This window comes from Ciconia boyciana, chromosome 13 (genome assembly GCF_034638445.1).
Source record: "Ciconia boyciana chromosome 13, ASM3463844v1, whole genome shotgun sequence".
Taxonomy (NCBI): domain Eukaryota; kingdom Metazoa; phylum Chordata; class Aves; order Ciconiiformes; family Ciconiidae; genus Ciconia; species Ciconia boyciana.
The window spans coordinates 4,718,560-4,736,875 of record NC_132946.1 but is presented as its reverse complement, the minus strand read 5'-3'; the positions used below and the strand labels follow the sequence as shown (position 1 = coordinate 4,736,875).

General features: G+C 56.5%; 1 protein-coding gene across 1 annotated transcript; it reads right to left on the bottom strand.

Annotated features, from left to right (window-relative positions):
• Positions 1–1,168: 1,168 nt before the first annotated feature.
• On the bottom strand, positions 1,169–16,939 carry MMD2 (monocyte to macrophage differentiation associated 2). The gene is made up of 7 exons (XM_072878155.1): positions 16,704–16,939; positions 4,025–4,106; positions 3,137–3,297; positions 2,972–3,046; positions 2,567–2,668; positions 1,912–1,981; positions 1,169–1,531 (listed from the first exon to the last, which is right to left on the bottom strand). The coding sequence occupies exons 1-7, from the start codon at positions 16,748–16,750 to the stop codon at positions 1,328–1,330; spliced, it is 741 nt and encodes a 246-aa protein (XP_072734256.1). The 5' UTR covers positions 16,751–16,939; the 3' UTR covers positions 1,169–1,327.
• Between the last annotated feature and the right edge of the window lie 1,377 nt (positions 16,940–18,316).

Here is an 18,316-nt window from a genome sequence, read left to right as displayed (position 1 = left end):
ACACACCAGGGCCTGGCACGCTCCAGAGCCCAGCACGCACCAGACCCTCCCGGTTCCAACAGCTTGGCTGGCATGTTTGGGGAGCAGGACCAGATGTGGTTTTCCCATTCCCTCAGCATCAGAGCTGTTCCTGACGGCTGGATGGGTGCTCCATGTCCTATTATCCTGCCTTGGAGAGCACTGTGTAGCCGTGGTTAGGGGTTTAAAAACCAAGCATCACTAGGACCTCCCCATCACAGCTCACCTCTGAGCATCACGCGGATGCGTCTCTTCCCTGTGTCATTCCCAGGAATGTCAGAATTCCTCCAAAAAGGATTTAAATCTGATACTGAGCAAGAGGCTCATCATCAAAATGGGAGCAGAGAAGGCAGGCAGCCCCGTGATCCCAATCCAAGGAGGTTCGCGTCCCTCCCTCAAGGAGGAAGAAAATCCCCTGATACGGAAGGGCTGACCCCAGCCAGGTGGATGCCAGGAGCCAGATCCCCCCTCTGCTCCCTGCTGAAGGCATGCACGTGGAGCCTGGGAGCGGCACCGTGCTTCGGGGCTGCCGCCAGCCCCGGGACCGGCGAGGAAAACAAAGCACCCCAGGGAGAAAATGTCCATGGGGGCTCCGAGGGCCCTTCTAGGAGGGACGTACTGAGTTGTGCACTTAATACTGGCTTAGAGAAAGGGTCTTCCAATGCTCGGGGACTCTGGGGAGCCCTGGAAGAGATTCAAGTTTCAATCCCATGTAAGGCTTTGTTGACTCTGGACCTTCCCATCAAGAACCTGGGAGGGGGCAGTTAATGCTGACATGACTTAGGACCATTTAGGAGCCAGGCCTGGGTGGTGTGAGGGTGCGGACGTGCCCCCTCCCCAGCTGGAGCAGCCGCACGCCCAGGCGTCCTGGGGAAAGGGGCTGGGTCTCTCCCCCCATCCCAACTCCTCCAGTCCCCTGGGCGGCCCACGCTAAGAGCTCCAGGGTGTCACTAGCCAGGGATATGCGGGGCCAAGGTCCCCGCTCCCGTGGGATGCTCGGGGCCAGGCAGGTGAGCGAGGCCCCCCCCGAGCCCCCGGCAAGCGGTCGGTCCCCTATCGCCCGCAGCCCATTGGTCAGTCACCGTGTTACGAAACCTTTGCCTAAAAAAATAAACAGTTCCCGAGGTTAAAAAAGAAAAATCTGTTTAAAATCAACCTCCAGGCTCTCCTGTCCCTGCAGAAAGGGCACCAGCGGCTGCTGCCTGCGGGGCGAGTGGGTGGCTTGGGGCGAGCCCACGGCACAGGCTGCCTCCCCGCTCCCCTCCATGCCCCCACGTGCCAGTTGATGCAAATGATGTCTTTAAGGCATCTACCAGGATGTTTTAGCCTCCAGCGCACCGGGCCGGTAGAGGTACCTCCAAATGGCGTAGTAGTGGATGCCAGCTCCGATGGCCACAAAGAGGTGCCAGATGGCATGGGCGAAGGGGATGCGGCCGTCGCTTTTGAAGAAGACCATGCCCAGGCAGTAGGAGAATCCACCGGCCACCAGCTCCGGGAGGCCGTCCCTGTTGGGCTGGAAGCAAGCAGGGAGGCAGGGCTCAGTGACGGCCGCGGCGTCTGCCCTTTCCCCACTGCTCCATCAAGACCAGAAGCGTGACCCCAGCTGCAGGGTGCAAGTGGGACCCTCGCTCTGCCTTCTGCTACACCCTCCCCTCCAGCAAGGCAGCAGGGACCCAACAGCCTGGCTTTGCTGGGAGGCTTTCAGTGCAACGGAGCCTGGGCAGCAGGCTGGAGATGCACGTGGCATCTGCGGGGCACCCGAATCATTTGCAAAACCGAGCCGGGCCATGTCATATTCGGAGATGGCGTTATCCATCGTGCAGCCTGGATCACGCCAACCCACTGGACTTGTCCCTCGCGCTTGAGCCCGTGTGCTTCCCGGCGGTGGCTTACCATGGAGAGAATGACCAAGGCAGGGAAGAAGCCCATGATAACGTAGCACACCAGCTCCACCAGCTTGTACCTGCGACCGACAGAGAAGCTGCTTGGAGGCAGGTGCAGAGGGAGCATTGAGTTTTACGCCTGTAATGTCTGCTGCCATGCTATAGGAAAAGGGGTGGCGGTGCCACTACGGCAGGTCCCACATCCTCCTGCTTGAGCCACAGCACTGCAGCGGGGCTGGCACCCTGCTCCGCGGGTGATGGACCCCCACCCTGGCTTGGGAGCCGCCAGCTCGGGGCCAGGAGCTTGGGGCTTTGGGGAGACATCTGGGGCCTTTTGCTTTCTATTTGGTGCCACCATGTGGAAGAAGCAACTCATGGCAGCTGATCCCTGCTCCCATGTCCCTGCTCCCATGTCCCTGCTCCCACATCCCTGCCACCAAAGCTCCTAAAACCAGGGTGCAGATGGGGAAGGACGTGGTCCAAGGAAGCCCTCCGCTGCCAGTTGGCCAGGAGACTGCCCAAGGACCCTGCACCTATCCGTCCGTCTGTCTCCATCCTTCTTGCTCTCCCCTGCAGCTCGACTGCCTCGGGGCACTAAGAGGGGCTGGCAGAGCTGAGCTGGGCTCTGTGATACCACCAGCACTGGGCCGGGTAAAGGCACTCACCGCTCATGGAAGAAGAATACGTAGACGGTCCCAACAGACGCCATGATCCAGATGATCCAGCGCATGTGGGAGGCCCAGGGACCCAACTCCCGCAGGTTCAGCCTGCAAGGTGAGTCTGTGGTGAGGTGGGTCTAGGGCAGCACCCCAGACTGGGCTGTGGGCAGCGAGGTGCCAGGGAAGCGCTGCCCTCACCCCCATGGCTGTCCTACCAAAGGTTCTTCCCAACTTGTAACTTCAACTTAAAGGGGCTGAAATCCATAGGATAGGAAGGTTTTGTGGAAAGGGGTAGGGTACAGCCTCGAGCAGAGCCAAAGCCGGAGAGGGAAACCCTATCTGTTGGAGCCGGGCTGATTTTTCTCCCCTCCAGTGGGGCCAAGTGATGGCCCCCACCCACCAGCAACTCACCAGGGAGCGTACGACGCTGCGATGAAGAAGTAGATCACCATCCTGTCGAACATGTGCAAGCAGTGCTCCACAGTCCTGCAGGACAGACAGATATATGGGTCACAGCCTGTGGCAGCCTCCAGACCCTCTCCCCCTTCCCAAGCCCGGAGCGATCAGGGCTGGTACCTGAGATGCCTCTTCTTCCAGGAGATGGTGTGGAAGATGGTGGAGACGATGAAGAGGCTGGACAAGCCAAAGCCATAGATCCAGGCTGAGATGGTTTCCCACTGATCGTCGGAGAGGATGTAGAGGATGGAGCTGCCGAGGATGCTGGGCAGGATCCAGAACTGGAAGGGAGAAGCAAACCTGTTGCTGACTCTCTGTGTTTCCATTGAGGAGCTACAATACAGGCTCTGCTTTTCCTCTTAGGTGTTTTTTTTGCTTCTGGTTGAAGCTACCCCCTGTAAGGGGCAGGCCGGCTGCCCACACTGGCCAGGCAGGGTCTCTCCCTGCGTGGTGCAGCTCCAAAGTAGCTTCTCCAGGTGGAGGTAGGGGGGAGGAGGAAGGCACAAGGAGGATGGCCACCTCTGAGTCATCTCCCAGGGCCTGGAGTGGGAGCTGCCAGCTCTCGAGGGAATCCCTGATGTAGGCAGCCCCATGGGGCACGTCTCACCATTCCTGCTGTGAAAAACACTCCATTTTCAGGGAGCTTTGCAAAATACTCCTGCTCCACTAAGCCCACAGCCGGCTTCCCTGGGGTCACAGGGCCATGATGGATTGACAGCAAGGAAGATGAACACCAGCTGCCCGGGACAGACGGAGGGAGAGCATCCTCGCTCCCCGAGAGCACTTGGGGCACATCTGCCTCATCACAGCCCCGAGACCCTCAGGAGCTGCTCCAGGGCTGAACACAGCCATTTTTAATCATAGAATCATAGAATCATTTAGGTTGGAAAAGACCTTTAAGATCATCGAGTCCAACCGTAAGGGCTGGTGTGCTTTGAGGTTCCTCAGGGGATCCACAGAGAGCTCAGCACCATCTTCCCTCGCCCTGGGACAGGGACAGGGACTCACCGCGTGGGTGGCACAGTTCGCCGCATGCTCGTACTCCGTCGGCTGGTACCTGCGGTTGGACGGGACGCGGTGATTCATGAACCTGCAGTGAGAAGCAGGGAGAGAAACACGCTCAGGGGACAGGGTTTGGGGGAAAGCCCTTTTGGAGGGGTATGCACAGGGACACCCACCAGCCTCCCAGCCTGGAGCCCCACCTCGGCTTGGCTTTGCTCCAGCTGCCCTGCAGGAGTGACCCTGGCACTGGGCACGGCTTGTCCATCTGGCTGGCCCCAAATGCCAGGACCCCAGGTCTTCAGCTCAGGCTGAAGCATTTCCTGGTAGCTGCCGTTGCTTGGAGAGCAGAAGGCAGGAGCCAGCTCTGCCTCTTGCTGCGGGCAGGAGAGGGCAGACAGGGCAGCAGTGGGAAGGACACAGGGGAAGCTGCTGCAAGGATGGATCGATAAGGTCTGGAGCATCTCCCGACCTGTCCCAGGATGGGGCACAGGTGACAGTCAGTGGTGTGTCCAGCTGCCAGCTCTTGTGACACTGGCACCTCTCACCATCTTCATTTCACAGGTGGAAAAACTGAGACACCATGTAACGACACGATCTGGTTACAGCCCATCTGCCCCAGAGAAAATGGACCAGCACAGCCCTGGCAGCGGAGAAGAGGACACGTGGCTGCGGGTCCATGACCCATCCAGCAGTGACACCTTCATGTCACAGCAGCGTGCCCAGCTCCAACGAGGGTATCCCCGCGATGCCTTCGGTTTCTGGGTACCACCTGCATCTACCTCCTACCCACGGGGGCCGCATGTCCCAGCACAGATTGCTGCAGGGGGAAACCCCGCCACGCTCCCTCGGAAACCTGTACCTTCATTTCTGTTTCTCTTAGTCTGAGGTATCAGCTTGCTCTTGGCGTTTGGAGGAACGTATCGATTTCCCCTGTCGGATCAACACACAGCGATAAAAAATAGCGTTGGGCTTGGCTAGTCCATTGCTAGCTACATAATGCTGTATTAAGAGGCAAATTAAATGTGCATCCATGATAATAGGTCGGAGCAAAGCGCCTTGCTCGGCATCCTCTTCTGGCAGGGGCCAGCAGTGGAGGCTTAAAGAATAGGAATAAGAAAAGGGGAAATAGAGAGTGATCCTTCCCTGGCTGCTCCTGGTAATCAGGGGTTTAAAGACCTTTTCTGCTGCAGCTCAGCTCAGGACGGCCGAGCTGAGCGGGCGCTGGCAGGGCTACCCGCAGGACCTGGGCTAATTGCTTTCTGACCCCGTTTGCTCCGGCACCATCTGCAGCGCGTTTCACAGCTGAGCTGCGCCCGGCGAGGGGGCTCGGGGGCTGGCAGGACCTTGCCAGTGGGTGCAGGGTGACCCCTCGGTGCGGGGCAGTGGGAAAAGCAGTAAAAGTCCCCTCCCTCCATCCCCGAGCCACCCATGGCTGTGCAGAATCCTCTGCCATCTCCCTGCTCAGACCCACCGTCTGATCGCTCGCTGCTATCTATTAAAAGTGAGCCAGGAGGGATTAAATAGCTCAAATAACAGGGGTCTGAGTGGGGGGGGAGCATGGCCACAGCAGGCCCGGGCGTGCAAGGCGCTCCCCGGCAGGCGGCAGTGACAGCCCACGCGGGGACCGTGTCCCCAGCCCCTGCCCTGCCTGCAGCCGGACCCCGGCACTGCGGGAAGAAGCGTGGTCATTGTCACCAAAAAATGTCTTGAATTAAGAGGGTGAAACAGAGGGGATTAAGCTCCCACCACTCTGCAAATCGAGGACCTGTGCCAGGTAAGTCAGGGCTTAGCAAGGCTGCTATGGCTGGGAAGCAGCCGGGCACCCCTGGGGACATGGCTGTGCCCAGCATGCCATCGCCTCCATCCCAGGGGACACCAGGGACACCCTCTCCATCCCGCCGCTCTGGCCATGAGGGCTGGCCGGGCTCCCCACGCTGGAGCCATGTCCCCCTGGCAGGAGGACATTACTGTCCCCAGTGTTGCCCAGAGACTGTCCCCAGCTCCCCTTTGCTTTCTGCTTCCCTTTCTTTTCCCTTTTAATAATAAGAAGAGTAGGGGGAAGCCCAGGCATCCTGCATGACGTCGAGGTTGCTGAGGAAACGTGTACGAGGCCTTTTCCTTGAATGTATTCGTTTTAACAAAGCCCCGTGCTGTCTCCCCTCTGTTCTGGCGGTTGCTGTTCAGAGCAGTAACGGGGAGCAGCGGCGGGGCCGGTTCCCACAGCCCCACCCTGGGGCCGAGGGGCACCTGGACCCTTTGGGAAGGGATCCCTGGGGAGCAAATATCCTCCCTAGCTCTGGTACAGGGATGGAGAGGCCGGGAAGGGCCACCCCTGCCATCCCCGCAGGGTAAGGTTAACCGTGTGTGCCTCCCTGAAGCCCAAAGCTGTGCTGGTGCAGCACACTGCAAACGCCTGCTTTTCCCAGAGGGAGAAATAGCCTCGAGGAGGATCTTTTTTTTGGCCTGGGAAGAGATCATTCTCGTTTTCCTGTCCCACTTTCTAATAAGCATCATCCTGTGAAGGATGGGCAACGGAGCATTGCAGATGTAGGGCCTGGGTGCAAAATGCTGGGCCAGCCTGGGTACAGCAGGGCCCTCCCGGAGCAGCCAGCACTGCATTTTGGGGCTAGCTGGGCACATTTTCATTGCCCTCTGTGCTCAGGAGCAGAGTTGTGCAAACAAGCATGGCAGCAGCTGGTGTTTGCACATCTCCTGGCAGGGCAGGATAAGTCCCCGGCTGCCCTGCAGCACCTTGCTCCCCAGGGTGCAGAGGCCATTTCCTCACCTTCTCTTCTCTCCTGGGACTTTATCTACCTATCAGACCATCCCGCGATGGTCCCAGTTCACATCATCCCTGTGCACGCTGGCATGGGTGCAGGGCAGGGCGCGGGGAGCCCTACATCACTCCCAGACTGCAGAAAGTTGCCATACTGGTGTGCAAAACCAGCCTCAAACCTGAGCTCCAGCCCGGACAGACAGACAGACACACTCAGGGAGGGCACCTGCAATTCTTGTTAGAGCTGATGAAAGCCAGGAGCCCCAGGGGTAGCTGCTGCGTGTTTCCCAGCCCCGGCTCTGTGTGACTGGGGTCAGGGGAAGGGGAATTGCTGGCAGCCAGGCAGAGCTCCGGGGTTTTTCAATGCAAGAAAATAAGGAGAAGAAGGGAAACACTGCCCCAAACTTAGATCTGATCCCTGCGGCAAGTCTCCCGCCTGGCTGGCTGAATCCACGATCATTGCCAGCTCCATGTCATTGCACCCGTATGCTTGGGGACACACTGGCAGTGTCCCTGAGGTGGGAGGAGACGACAGTAGCTTGTCCCCAACAGCCTCCAGCCTACGCTGCCACCCGCCCAGGGACCCAGCAAAGCCGCAGCGATGTGGCTCACTCGACATGGCCAGCCTGGGAAGCCGCGGGCAGGTAATTACACACCGGCTGGGTGCTTCAATGCGTTTTAGCAGGTGCCTTAGGATTGCAAAGTCCAAGAGACACAGAAAAGTTTAAAATCTGCTGCATAGCAGCAACGCAAGCATGTTAATTTTCAGGGATGGTGCATGGGAAGCAGAGACCTGAGGGGTTCCCGGGCACCTTTTTCTCCCAGTACCGTTTCTGGCAGACGCTATACAGACCAGCTATATGAAGATGGGGGGCCTGGTGGGGGTCTGAGCAGGGGTTATTCACTGCAGCCCCAGGGTTTTTGCCTGCCCTGCTTGTGCCTGCTTCCCCCTGGCCCCTTTCCCAGGGAGGGAGACTGAAAAGGGCCAGTGCAGCAGGCTCCGGCCGGAGAAACAAAGAGCCCCTTGTCCTGGGCAGCCGGGGCAAAGTGCAGAGCTGGCTTCCCAGGCTTGTTCTCTTTCTCCCACTCTGTTTTTTTGTGGCTTTGGAGTGAGGTTTTTTTGAGTTTTTTAAAGACTTTTATCCAAGAACAAAGTTCTGACCTTAAAAATCATGCAGATCTGCCTGGCTCTTGCTTTGCCGGGGTGTAGGAGAGGAAGGTAAAAAGGGGATTAAATTAAATTATTCCTCAGGATGGCTCATGTGTGAGTATTTGAGCATCTGAGCTCTTTTGGAGGCGCCAAGACAACCTGCATCAGCCACTCCATGGGCAACACACACTCACATGGGCAGAGCCAGGGAACACTTTGCAGGAAAGCTGTCCCCTACACACACAGGGCGGGGACAGCCCTAACAGAGACCCAGGCCAGGCCGCGATTTGGGAGAGATGGTGTTTAGTCCTGCCTTCGACACTGACTCTCTGACCAGCCTCTGCCATGTCACTTCATCTCCCTCTCACCTCCCCCCCCCTCCGTTCCCTCTCTCCAAGGGAGGATAATAATTTTGACATCCTTTAGGTGAGCTGGTGGAAGGATAATGTGAGGAGAGTGTAAAATCACCACTAAGATATGGATGGGGAGGTGTGAGCTCCCATTGAGCAGCTCATCCCTGCTCTTGCAAGAAGCCGGTCCAACACCTGACACCCCCAACCCTGCTATAAATCACGCTATATACATGACACACAGCTGTATACCTACGCATTGAGGAGCTGGGCTCCCTCTGCACATTGCTGAGGCCATGGCCATGGCTGTGACATTTGAAGAGCCACCACATCCCCTTCACAACCTGTGAAGTGCTAAATACCAGAGCCATGTGTTGCACTGTGGGCTGGGGGCAAGAAGGAGCAGCCAACATGTCCAAGGTTGCTGCCAGGTGATGTGAATCTCCCCAGACCAGCTAATCTCTACAGGTTTCACCTCAGAACGGCTTATAAAAGGGCTGGGCTCGCTCAGGAGCTGGTCTAATGTTTTGGGGGTGGGATGCTGGTTTGTTGTGCATTCACCCTCCTGTCCATGGAGTGGGGGCATTTCCAGGCTGTGTTCCCTGTTGGGCAGCTCCTGGAGATTTGACTGCAAATCAAGGGGATTTCTCCTTGTGACTGGGTGTCACAACTGGTTTTTAAGTAACAGAGGAGCTGTTGAAGGATTGTATCCTGATGGTGGCATCTTGTCAGAGAGGAAGAATGGAGAAAGCCTTTGCTGGATGCTGACCAGGAGTGGTGGTAAGTCCTGCTGGGGCCCTTTGGGTTGTCCCTCGGTAGAGCAAGTGTTGTGATGCCTGAAGTGACAGCAATGGAGCAGATGTGTCCCTGACCCCTCTTCAGTGCATGGTCTGGATTTGCCCTAATGAGCCCAGAGGCTGCATGCCCAGTGCAGATGCCAGGGCTCGGTCCTCAGGCTTGTGCTCACGTGTGAGCTGCTGTGGTGGCATCCCTGTAAGCTGGGGCTTGGTGTGTGCTCTGCTTCTGAGCCGTAATCTGGTAATGCTCCAGCTGAAGTCCCTGCTAAGAGCCTTCATCCCCTTGAGCTCCTCTGTGGCTCATAATTAGCTCAGTCCTGGGGAGCTGTGTGTGATGGTGTGGTGCAGGGCCCTGAGTGCTGCTCACTTAGGGGTATGATCCTAGGATGCAGGAGACAGAACAGGACCATGTGGATGTGCTCAGGGTCCCCCCTCAAGTCCAGGACATCAATTCTGCAACTCAGTGATGTGAGAAAGGCTCAGCAGCCCTCTTCTCTCTCCCCATGGTTGCAGCTCCTGGTGCAGAGCCCTCAAACTCTGCAGTACCACAAAGCTGCTTTATCCAGCCCAGGAGCACTCGAGAAATCTTGCTTTTCCTTCCTACCCATTGACACAGGAGTGTTTGCCACTGGGAAGCAGAAATGCAAAGGCTCAGGCTGATGCTGCCCAGCATTGCCATCTGCAGAGCCACCCACGCGAGCATGTGCATGGCTGCGTGGCACCCCATTAAGAGCTGAAACCTCTATTTCCATGCCTGCTCCTCAGTGCTTGCGTGCTCCTACGTGAACATATGGTGCTCCTGCTTTGGAAAGCTGAGCTGTCATGCTGTACGCTTGCGGGTTGGCTCCCTGGGCCAGGGGAGAAGGGGCAGCTGGGACAAGCCTGCTCCGTGGGCTACTTGGGCTACTCCTTTGTCTCCAGCCCATCCCGTGTGAGAAGGGGCAGGAGGGCTCACAGAGCAAGAGAGCGCAGCGTTTTCTTTTGTACTGCTTCCTGGCATCGTGCAAAGAGCTGGCAGCTTGGGCAGGGAGCAGAAAATGAAAGGCTTTTCATCTAAACCAGCATTTCTCAACCTTTCTTATGGGTAAATGAGCAGATCACCAGATTTCTGGAGTAACCTGCCCAGATGCCCCTGGTGCAAGCCTTGCTTTCAGAAAGCAAGTCAAAACGGGCTGCAGATTGAATTGTCATTCATCACATCTGGTTACCCTCATGCCAATTTTGTTTGTTCCCAGCACTCTCACATGTGGTAACACTCTGGGCTGGCTGTAGACCATCCCCTGGCACTGTATAGCCTGCATGCCATGAGAGATGCTGAACAAGTCTGCTTGCTGACTTAGAGATGCTCCCAGACAGGGACCGTGTGCTCTGCTGTCTGTGCTGTACCTGGCTCTGAACCGCAGGCACAGATGTCCGCCCGAAGGGACAGGGAAGACATCCCCGGCACATCCTGCTGCCACAGCAGTGGGTACATGAGGGGACGAGGATGGCAGGAGGGAATGTGCTGCTATTTCCCTGAACACACCAGGGACCACGTCAAGGGTATACCTGATTCCTGTTCCTTGCTCCTCACCCTAGCAGAGACAAGCACGGGAAGCTCCAACCCAGACTGGACGCAGGCAGAGACCATTTCTGCACCCATGAGAGCCCGTATATATCTAGCAGGGCTTGGTTGGTGGGTGGAAACTCAGCAGGTAATTCCCAGCAGGATCATAATTGTCCATATTCTCATCCTCTGTGCAGGGATATTACTTTTCTCTCTGGCAGGCTTTCTGCTCTTTATGTAGATGGTATCTCTAACTCTTCCAAGGCAATTCATGACCCTGCAACTACAGCAGAGCTGTTTGTTTATTCACAACAGATGGGATTGGTGAGTGTTTCCTAAATTACTTTCTGAGCTGGGACTTCTTGTTTCATTTGGTACTTGTGAGACCTCCAACAACAGCTGATTAGTCACAAAATGACTCTGTCCCAGGTGTTTCGTGAATGTTAGGAAGACTGTTTCCAGAACTGAAAATTCTCTATTATTCATTATTTGCTTGTTGGGAAAGTCATTGTGCATGTTCCTTGCTGCCTTGCCTGCACTGCCCTGAGCACAGAAGTTGGAAAAATCCTGAGCTGGCTCTGCCTGTTTAAACTCTGCAGCAGCCCATGGTGGGCAGGAGTGAGTGTGACCACCGGCCCCTCTGCCTGCTGGCAGGGGATTTGGACAGTTTGGGGGCTGGAGCCTTCCCAGCCTCTAATCCTGGCTGCCACTGTGACTGAAATTACAGGGGCAGGTCACGGTTTCTCAGATCCCTAAGGTCTACCCATAGCATCCCCTGAGAGACAGGGCCAGGCACTCACTTTGGATTCCTGGATGCTACTCAAGTACAAATGATATCTGTAAATTATTCAGCAAATGCCTCTGGACAACAAAGGCACAGAAGGAGAATCATGCATTTCACCAGCCAGGGAAGCAGACACTAGGATTTCCATTAGTATTTGCAACAGAGCAGGGCTGTGTCTAACGCTACAGTACCAGCCAGTGCTGCTGAGCACAGCAGAGGAGGTAACTCCTTGCCCCTGACCTGCTGATCTCGCTCTGCATAAAATCCTTTCTTCAGCAGCAGCAAGCCTGGACTATAAACTTGAACAGCAGCACAGACTTGGATCCAAACTCTCTTGAAGGTCAGCGCTCCTCAGCTCAACTAATTGGCATTTGAAGCAAACATCAGGAATATGATGCTTGTGGTATCGTGTTATCATGAGAAGTTGCAGTGTATCACACTGAGCCCATCAGACTCTGCATTTCCACTGCATGGAAATGTTGAGTTTCAATGACACCTGGGGAGCCTCAAAGGGAGACCTGAGCTCTGTGTGTTTGGTCATGTCTCCTCTGCCTTGCTCAGTCCCTGCTCTGAGCATCCATCCCCTTGCAGCATCTCTGGGTACCCAACCAACCTCCTTTTGCAGCTGCAGCCAAGCACCCCCAAGAGCAATGAACTGAAATAACAGTCATGCTCTTTTCCCTTCCTTTCCGTAGGAGTTGTAGTTGGTTTGCATTGCTTTGTCTTCCTGGGCAGCTGGGGGTGTGGGAAGGGAGGAGGAGAGGAAGGCGAGCCTGGGAGCAGTCCTGGCAGAGGCCAGTTTCTTGCATTCACTGACCTGCTGCGCTGGGAAGTGGCTTGAATTTCCCATGCATCATGTTGGCTGCTACCTCATGAAGCTGGCCATAGCGAGCTGTGCCAAAGAATCGCATCAGGCTGATATCCAGCACTGGCTGAAGGAAGGAAAAGACCATCGTGCATCCATTTCCCAGGCAGCGAAGAGACTGTCCTTCCCCCATAAACCACAAGGCAAAGGGCTTGTCTTGCTCACTGCTGCACATCTCCAATGCAGTGATCCCCCACCTGAGCCTGTCCTGCCAGGTCCCCTGACCCTCCCAAAGGAGGGAAAGGGGCAGTTAGAGGGAACACCCCATTGCAAATGATGCTCCGAGTACTTGTTGCCTTCCAAATACCTGACTCCGATGATAACTGCACCCTGGGCATCTAAACCTACATGAGATGAATCCTACCGGTGCTGTCTTCAGAGGGTTTCTGAGTCAACCTGGCCCCACAGAGCAACCAATATAGAATTGGTCAGTGACATCAGGTGATCCTGGTTTTCCTTAGGTATTTTGGGGGCCTCCCCATCTCTTGGAGCAGTGCATTTTGCAGCAAGGGGATCTGCTCAGCTGGGGGCAGCCTGGCAGGTCTTGATGGAGCTGGTGCTTGCATGGTGAGGAACCCCTGCCTCTCGAGCAGCTCCAAGCTGCGATATCAATGCTGAAAGCATTTCCCTTCTCACTGCTTCATCCCATGTGGGCTGTGCAGGCAAGCGGAGCTCTTGGAAAGCGTCTCGGTGTGTGTGGGAGCAGGCAAGGGCTGCTCATGCTTTCATTGCAAAGCAAACAGGGACCAGATCTTCCCAATGTGGTAGCTCTGCTCAGACTGTCAGCCTGGCATTGTTTTTCTTGTGTTTGGGGTCTAAGCAGCCCAACGTTTTCCCTCACTCCTATTCCTGCTGGTTCTCCTCTCTCTCTTGCCTGGAGATGCTGGAGGGGGTGGTGGTGAATATCTCCTTGCTCAGTAATTACAGGTGCAGGGAGCAACAAGGAAGGCCTTCCCAGCGGCCTTTCCCCAAACTCAGAGGATTTGCTTTTGAGCAAGTGTGAAGTTCAGATCTCCATCCCCTTGTGCTGGTGTGGAGGCGGCAGTGTCTACATTGCGGACACCAGGCAGGTGAGGACAAGCCTGGACCATGCACCTACAGAAGCCCCTGCTCTCCCTAACCTCCTGCTGCTTCTGGGCTGAGAAATTAATGTGGATTTTCCTGGCTGCTCCTCTTTGGTACTCTGCACAGGGCAAGACAAGCAAACGCAATAAGATTTAGAGCTTTTTACGTGAACAAATCAAATCGTGAACTGCTATCAGTTAATTAGGATGATTCAGTGCCCCGCGCAGCCTGCAGCTCCCAGCAAATCTCTCTCCACTGGCTGCTCCAGAACTGCTGAAGCCAGCCAGATACAGCAGCTCCCTGCTTAATCATGTTTGCTTTCAATTATGGCTCTGGATGGCCAAAGTCTGGGAAGCATTTTGTCCCTGCAGGGAGACTGGGGCTGAGCTGCAGCCACACGGGCAGGAGGCACCGGACCATGTCTGAGTAAAAAGTGGGCCAAAGCAGGGTCAAAGCCGGTGGTGAGGTGAGGTTTGGTTACTGGCTCGGTGTAACCTGGCCGACGAGACTCAACGAAGATGCAATTTGCACCGATCCGTTGCTGTGGTGGGAAACCAGCGCTGTTTTGGTGAGCTGGGAGGAGAAGAGGAAAAGGTGGAGGGAGAATGGGGGAACAACTATCTGGTGGTTGGATAAAGCAGGAGGAATCGCATCTGCTTGCAGCCTGTAACTGCACACTGCTGCCGGCATTGTGGCTGAATTTGGCCTGTCAGGCAGGAGGTGGGTATCACTGTGCAGGCTGTGAGTGACTGGGAAAGCCTTGCAGCAACAGCACACTTGAACTCCCTTTCCCCATGGTGGCAGATGATGGAAGAGCCTCCTGGACCCCTCAGCAGAGCAGAAACCACCAACAGCCTCATTTATAACCACAACCTGCTCAAACAGCATTGCCATGCATCCCTAGTTCCACCACGGCGGCAGCCCCTTCTGCTTGCTTTCTTCCCCTACACCCCAGCTGTGATGCTCCATCTCCAAAGCCCAGCCAGGAGGGATTCAGGGACACCTCAGTGCCCCTCCAGCCTTGAGTTTTCTCCTGGCAGTTCACAAAATGCTCCCGCATTGATTGCTGCCTTTCATCTCTTTGTTCAAAGCCTGGTGCCTTTGCTGTGGCTTTTACACAACAGGTCTTTCATCACCATGCTGGTTGTTATTTATTCCTTTTGGTGGGTGTATTGATGGCCAAGTTCCTCCTTTCTTGGTCCTCACTCAAAATTAGATAAAACGACATTAAAAATGAAGCTGTTCCAGGCTTTTCCACCACAAGAAAACTTTCTGATTTTTTTTTTTCAAGGAAGGCCACAAGCAAAAGTTTCTCATCCTCTGAAAAGATGTCACAAGATGCTTCTGATGCCTCGAAGGCCATGTGCCACTGTGAGCCCCGTGGCTCCTGCTCACACCAGTCCCCATTGCAAAGCCTGGTCCCTGTTACTTGCAGCTCAGGGAAGCCGATAGAGCATCCCTGGCACAAAAGAAGGAGCAGCTTTTAGGGTCTCTCTCAGGATATGTGATTGGAAAGCATTTCTGTGGAGAGGAGAGCTGGTGTGCGTGGAGCGTGGGGGGGACAGGGATTAGCCAACTGTTATTTTTAAGTACTAGGCTAAGAGGATCTCCGTGGCAATGTAGGAAGCTCTGGGTTAGCATCTCATGCTGGCGATTGCCTTGGTGTGTCTTGGGGTGAAAGCCAAGGGAGCACCAGTCTCCTCCTGCTCCCCATCCAGCCCTGGCACCCAGTGATAGGTGGAGGATGCCCTGTGGACCTGACTCTTCCTGTGCCCTGCAGCCCCTGCCCTGCATGTGGGCTCTGTCCCTGCAAGGCACTCTGTAATACCTCATCCCCATTTAACAAGTTGTCTCCAGAAAGGACCGTGACACAGTTTGAGCATGCTAATTTTGGATAAATCAAGCAACAGGCTGGTAGATGGGTTCTACTGGGGCGGGGGGACTGAGGTCAGGGGCAGCCCCTCCTCTGCTACCCGGCTCCCAAAGAACCTCTGCACCACTGCTGTGAGGCAAAGGTACAGTTTTCCTCCTCCTCTGGGGTGACAAAGCTTTGCTTGGCTCCATCTCCCCCTGGCCCTGTCTTCTGTGTGCCAGCTGGGAAAAACAGTTTTGAATTCTTTGTTTTCACAAGGAGTTTTGGACCAGATGCATCTTGCAGACCTGCTGGGTACCTCCTGCATCTCCCCCAGGTAAAGGTTATCAGGAGGCAGCTACAGCATCAAAATGGTCTCTGAGCAGGTGCCCACATGTTTCAGGCAGCTTTTGGAGGTGCAAGCATGGATTTTCCCTGGGGGACACCTGGAAGGAGAGGAGCTAGTGGCTTGGGGGGGTGGGAGGGAGGTCTCCTGCCCCTTACCCAGCCCAGGCAAACATCCTTCAGGGATGCTCCTGCCTGGAGCAGGCAAGAAACACCGTCACCACTCCTTTCCAGACAAGTTTTTCTCTGGTATCTGATTCTAACAGGACCACTGGGAGTCTGGTAGTGGCAGCAGCAGAGCTGAATGCCCCTAGGAACTGTGCCAGCCTGTGGGACCCTCTGCAGCCATGAAAACATCCCCACCAGTCATAGAGAGCTGGGGACAAAGCCTGTCCTCAGTGCAGAACTGAGCACACCCAGCACCCCCCTGAGCCCCGTCTGGCCATGCATTGCCCAGCGCTGTGCGATCTGACTCACCCTCGGCCACCCGGCATGCCAGAGGGCTGCGGGTAGCCACTGGCCCTGTGTCGCCCACCAACTCCCTGCTAAAGGCCACATCTGAGCCTGCAGCAGCGTGCGTGGCCAAGTGCCTTCTGACCCGTGCACAGTGGTCCTCAGGTTTACCCCTACGCAGGTAATGCCATGAGGTTTCCTGACGCACCTGAGCTGCTAAAACCAGTCCCCGCTGCTGCTGGAAAGCCTCCCTGGGTATTTAATGGAGAGGGGGAAATGATCCACCACCGTTGCATCCCATGTGAGCCCGGCAGAGCCCCTGGGTCCAGGCTGGGGAGCCACCCCGAGGGGGCTTCACCTGGGTGCAATGGGACACTGGGCAATGTTGGTCCCTCCGTGGAGGGTTTGTGGTCAGTGCTGGGGTCAGTCCCCCGGCAGTGGGAGGACAACGGCAAAGTTAGACCTAGCGAAAGGCAGCGAGGGCTCCCAAGGATGCTCAGAATCCCTTAGGGATGCAGAAAAGCAGGTAGCCTTCTCCCAAAAGACCAGCCCGCACCTGCCCTGGGCTTTGGGGCACTCAGCAGCTTTTGAAGGTCCCTTCGGGCTCCATCCCCGCCGGAGCTGAGCCCGGGCGGGGGCTGGGGCTGTCCTGGGGCTCCGCAAGCACCCGGGGGTCGGGGACCGCCGCACCGACGGCTTTACCTGGCGTAGCGCGTCTTCTGGAAATCCAGGACCCGGGACACGAACATCGCGGCGGTGCCATGGGGGTCTCGGGGGGCGGTGGCCGCTCAGCCCCGGGGCGGGGGAGAAAGTGCCGCCCGGGGGAACCGCACCAACTCCGCCGGCTCCGGCGGGGCGAGGAGGAGAAGGGGCGGCCGGTCCAGCCCGGTCCGGCCCAGCCCGGCCCCGGCCCCCTCCCGCCCCCCCGGCTGCTCGGGAGAGCGACACGGGGAAAACAAAGGCGACCTCCGGGAGGGGGGGGGAGGGGGGGCGGCCCCGCTGCCGCCCTCAGATGTGCAAAGAGGAGGAGGAGAAGGAGGAAGAAAAAAGGGAAATGGGGGGGGGGGATCCCGTCCAACTCCGCCCGGCCACAGCAACCTGCACGATCTCCCTTAGCCGCCCCGGCAGCTTTAAGCACAGCTAAAAATATTCCCCCCTGCCGCCACCCCCGGAGGATCAAACAGCAGCAGATTTGAATTGAAAATGTGATTAAAGCATGGGGGGGGGGAGCGGCGAGTGCAGGCAGCCAGCCCGCTCGCCCAGCCACGCTGCCCACGGCCGGGTCCTCCAGGAGGGGCACCGAGCTGTCCCTGCCCGCATGCTGCCTGCCCCGGGGCAGGGCCAGCCCGCCCCGGCATCCCCAGGGAGTCGCTTTGTTTGGCTTTGCTTTTATTTATTTGATTACAATGATTTTTTTTTCCCATTATTTTCCAGGGGCCCTGGCAGGGGTCGGCGGCTCTGCCCCAGCCTCATCACTGTGGGGTGCCCGTGGGTAGGGACACGACACCCACCAGCATCCCACCGTCCCTCCCTGCTCGGGAGAAGGGGGAGGAAGCAGCACAACAGCAAGGCAAGGACTGGAGACCCCAGGATCCTCACCCCATCTCCATCCTAAGCCTTCACCCCTCCACCCTGTACGTCACCTGGGGAGGCTCTCGCAGGAGGTGAGATCCCAACGTACATCTGAGGTTGGGCAGCTCAGAGAGGGGCTCTAAAGGGCGATGGGGGCTTGTCTACAGGCAGATGGCCATCATCCCTGCCCACCCTGTACCAGAGACTGCAGGCACCTTCAGGCGAGCAGCTAAGGGACAAGAAAGGTGACATAAGGCCAGCAGCAACTGGAGGAGGAGAGCCCTGGTCTCCCCAGTGCAACCTCTTCTTGCTGATGCTGTAATAACGTTGATGGAGGAAGGTGAAACAGCCGAGGACATCTCGACATGAAGGGTTATGGCCATTTCCATGGGAAATCGCACACACACATCTTTAAAAAGCCAAAACAGACAAAAATTAAAGGATGCCTCAATTCAAGGCATAAATTAATCCTGGCACCCTCTGCAACCCCTTCCAAAAGCAGCTCATCCCCCCAGGGGATGCAAAAGGGGTGATGCTCCAGGTGCATGCTGCATTGTGGGCTGTCCTCAACACACACAAGAAGCACCCAGGTTCCCCGACGCCGGGAGCTGGCAACGGGGTCAGCTTCCCTTCACGTTTCCCATCATGGATGGAAGATACCGTCGGGGACCAGGCTGGTGACAGTGGGATCCAGGAGGTGCAGGGGGAACAAAATAAGCCCCATCTTTGGTAGGACCTTCCCA

Coding starts and splice junctions, on each gene's coding strand:
- MMD2 (XM_072878155.1), bottom strand. CDS start 16,750: ATGTTCGTGTCCCGGGTCCTGGATTTCCAGAAGACGCGCTACGCCAG. Junction 3,047..3,136: donor TGGAAGAAGAGGCATCTCAG/GTACCAGCCCTG, acceptor TCTGTCCTGCAG/GACTGTGGAGCACTGCTTGC. Junction 1,532..1,911: donor CCTTGGTCATTCTCTCCATG/GTAAGCCACCGC, acceptor GCTTGCTTCCAG/CCCAACAGGGACGGCCTCCC.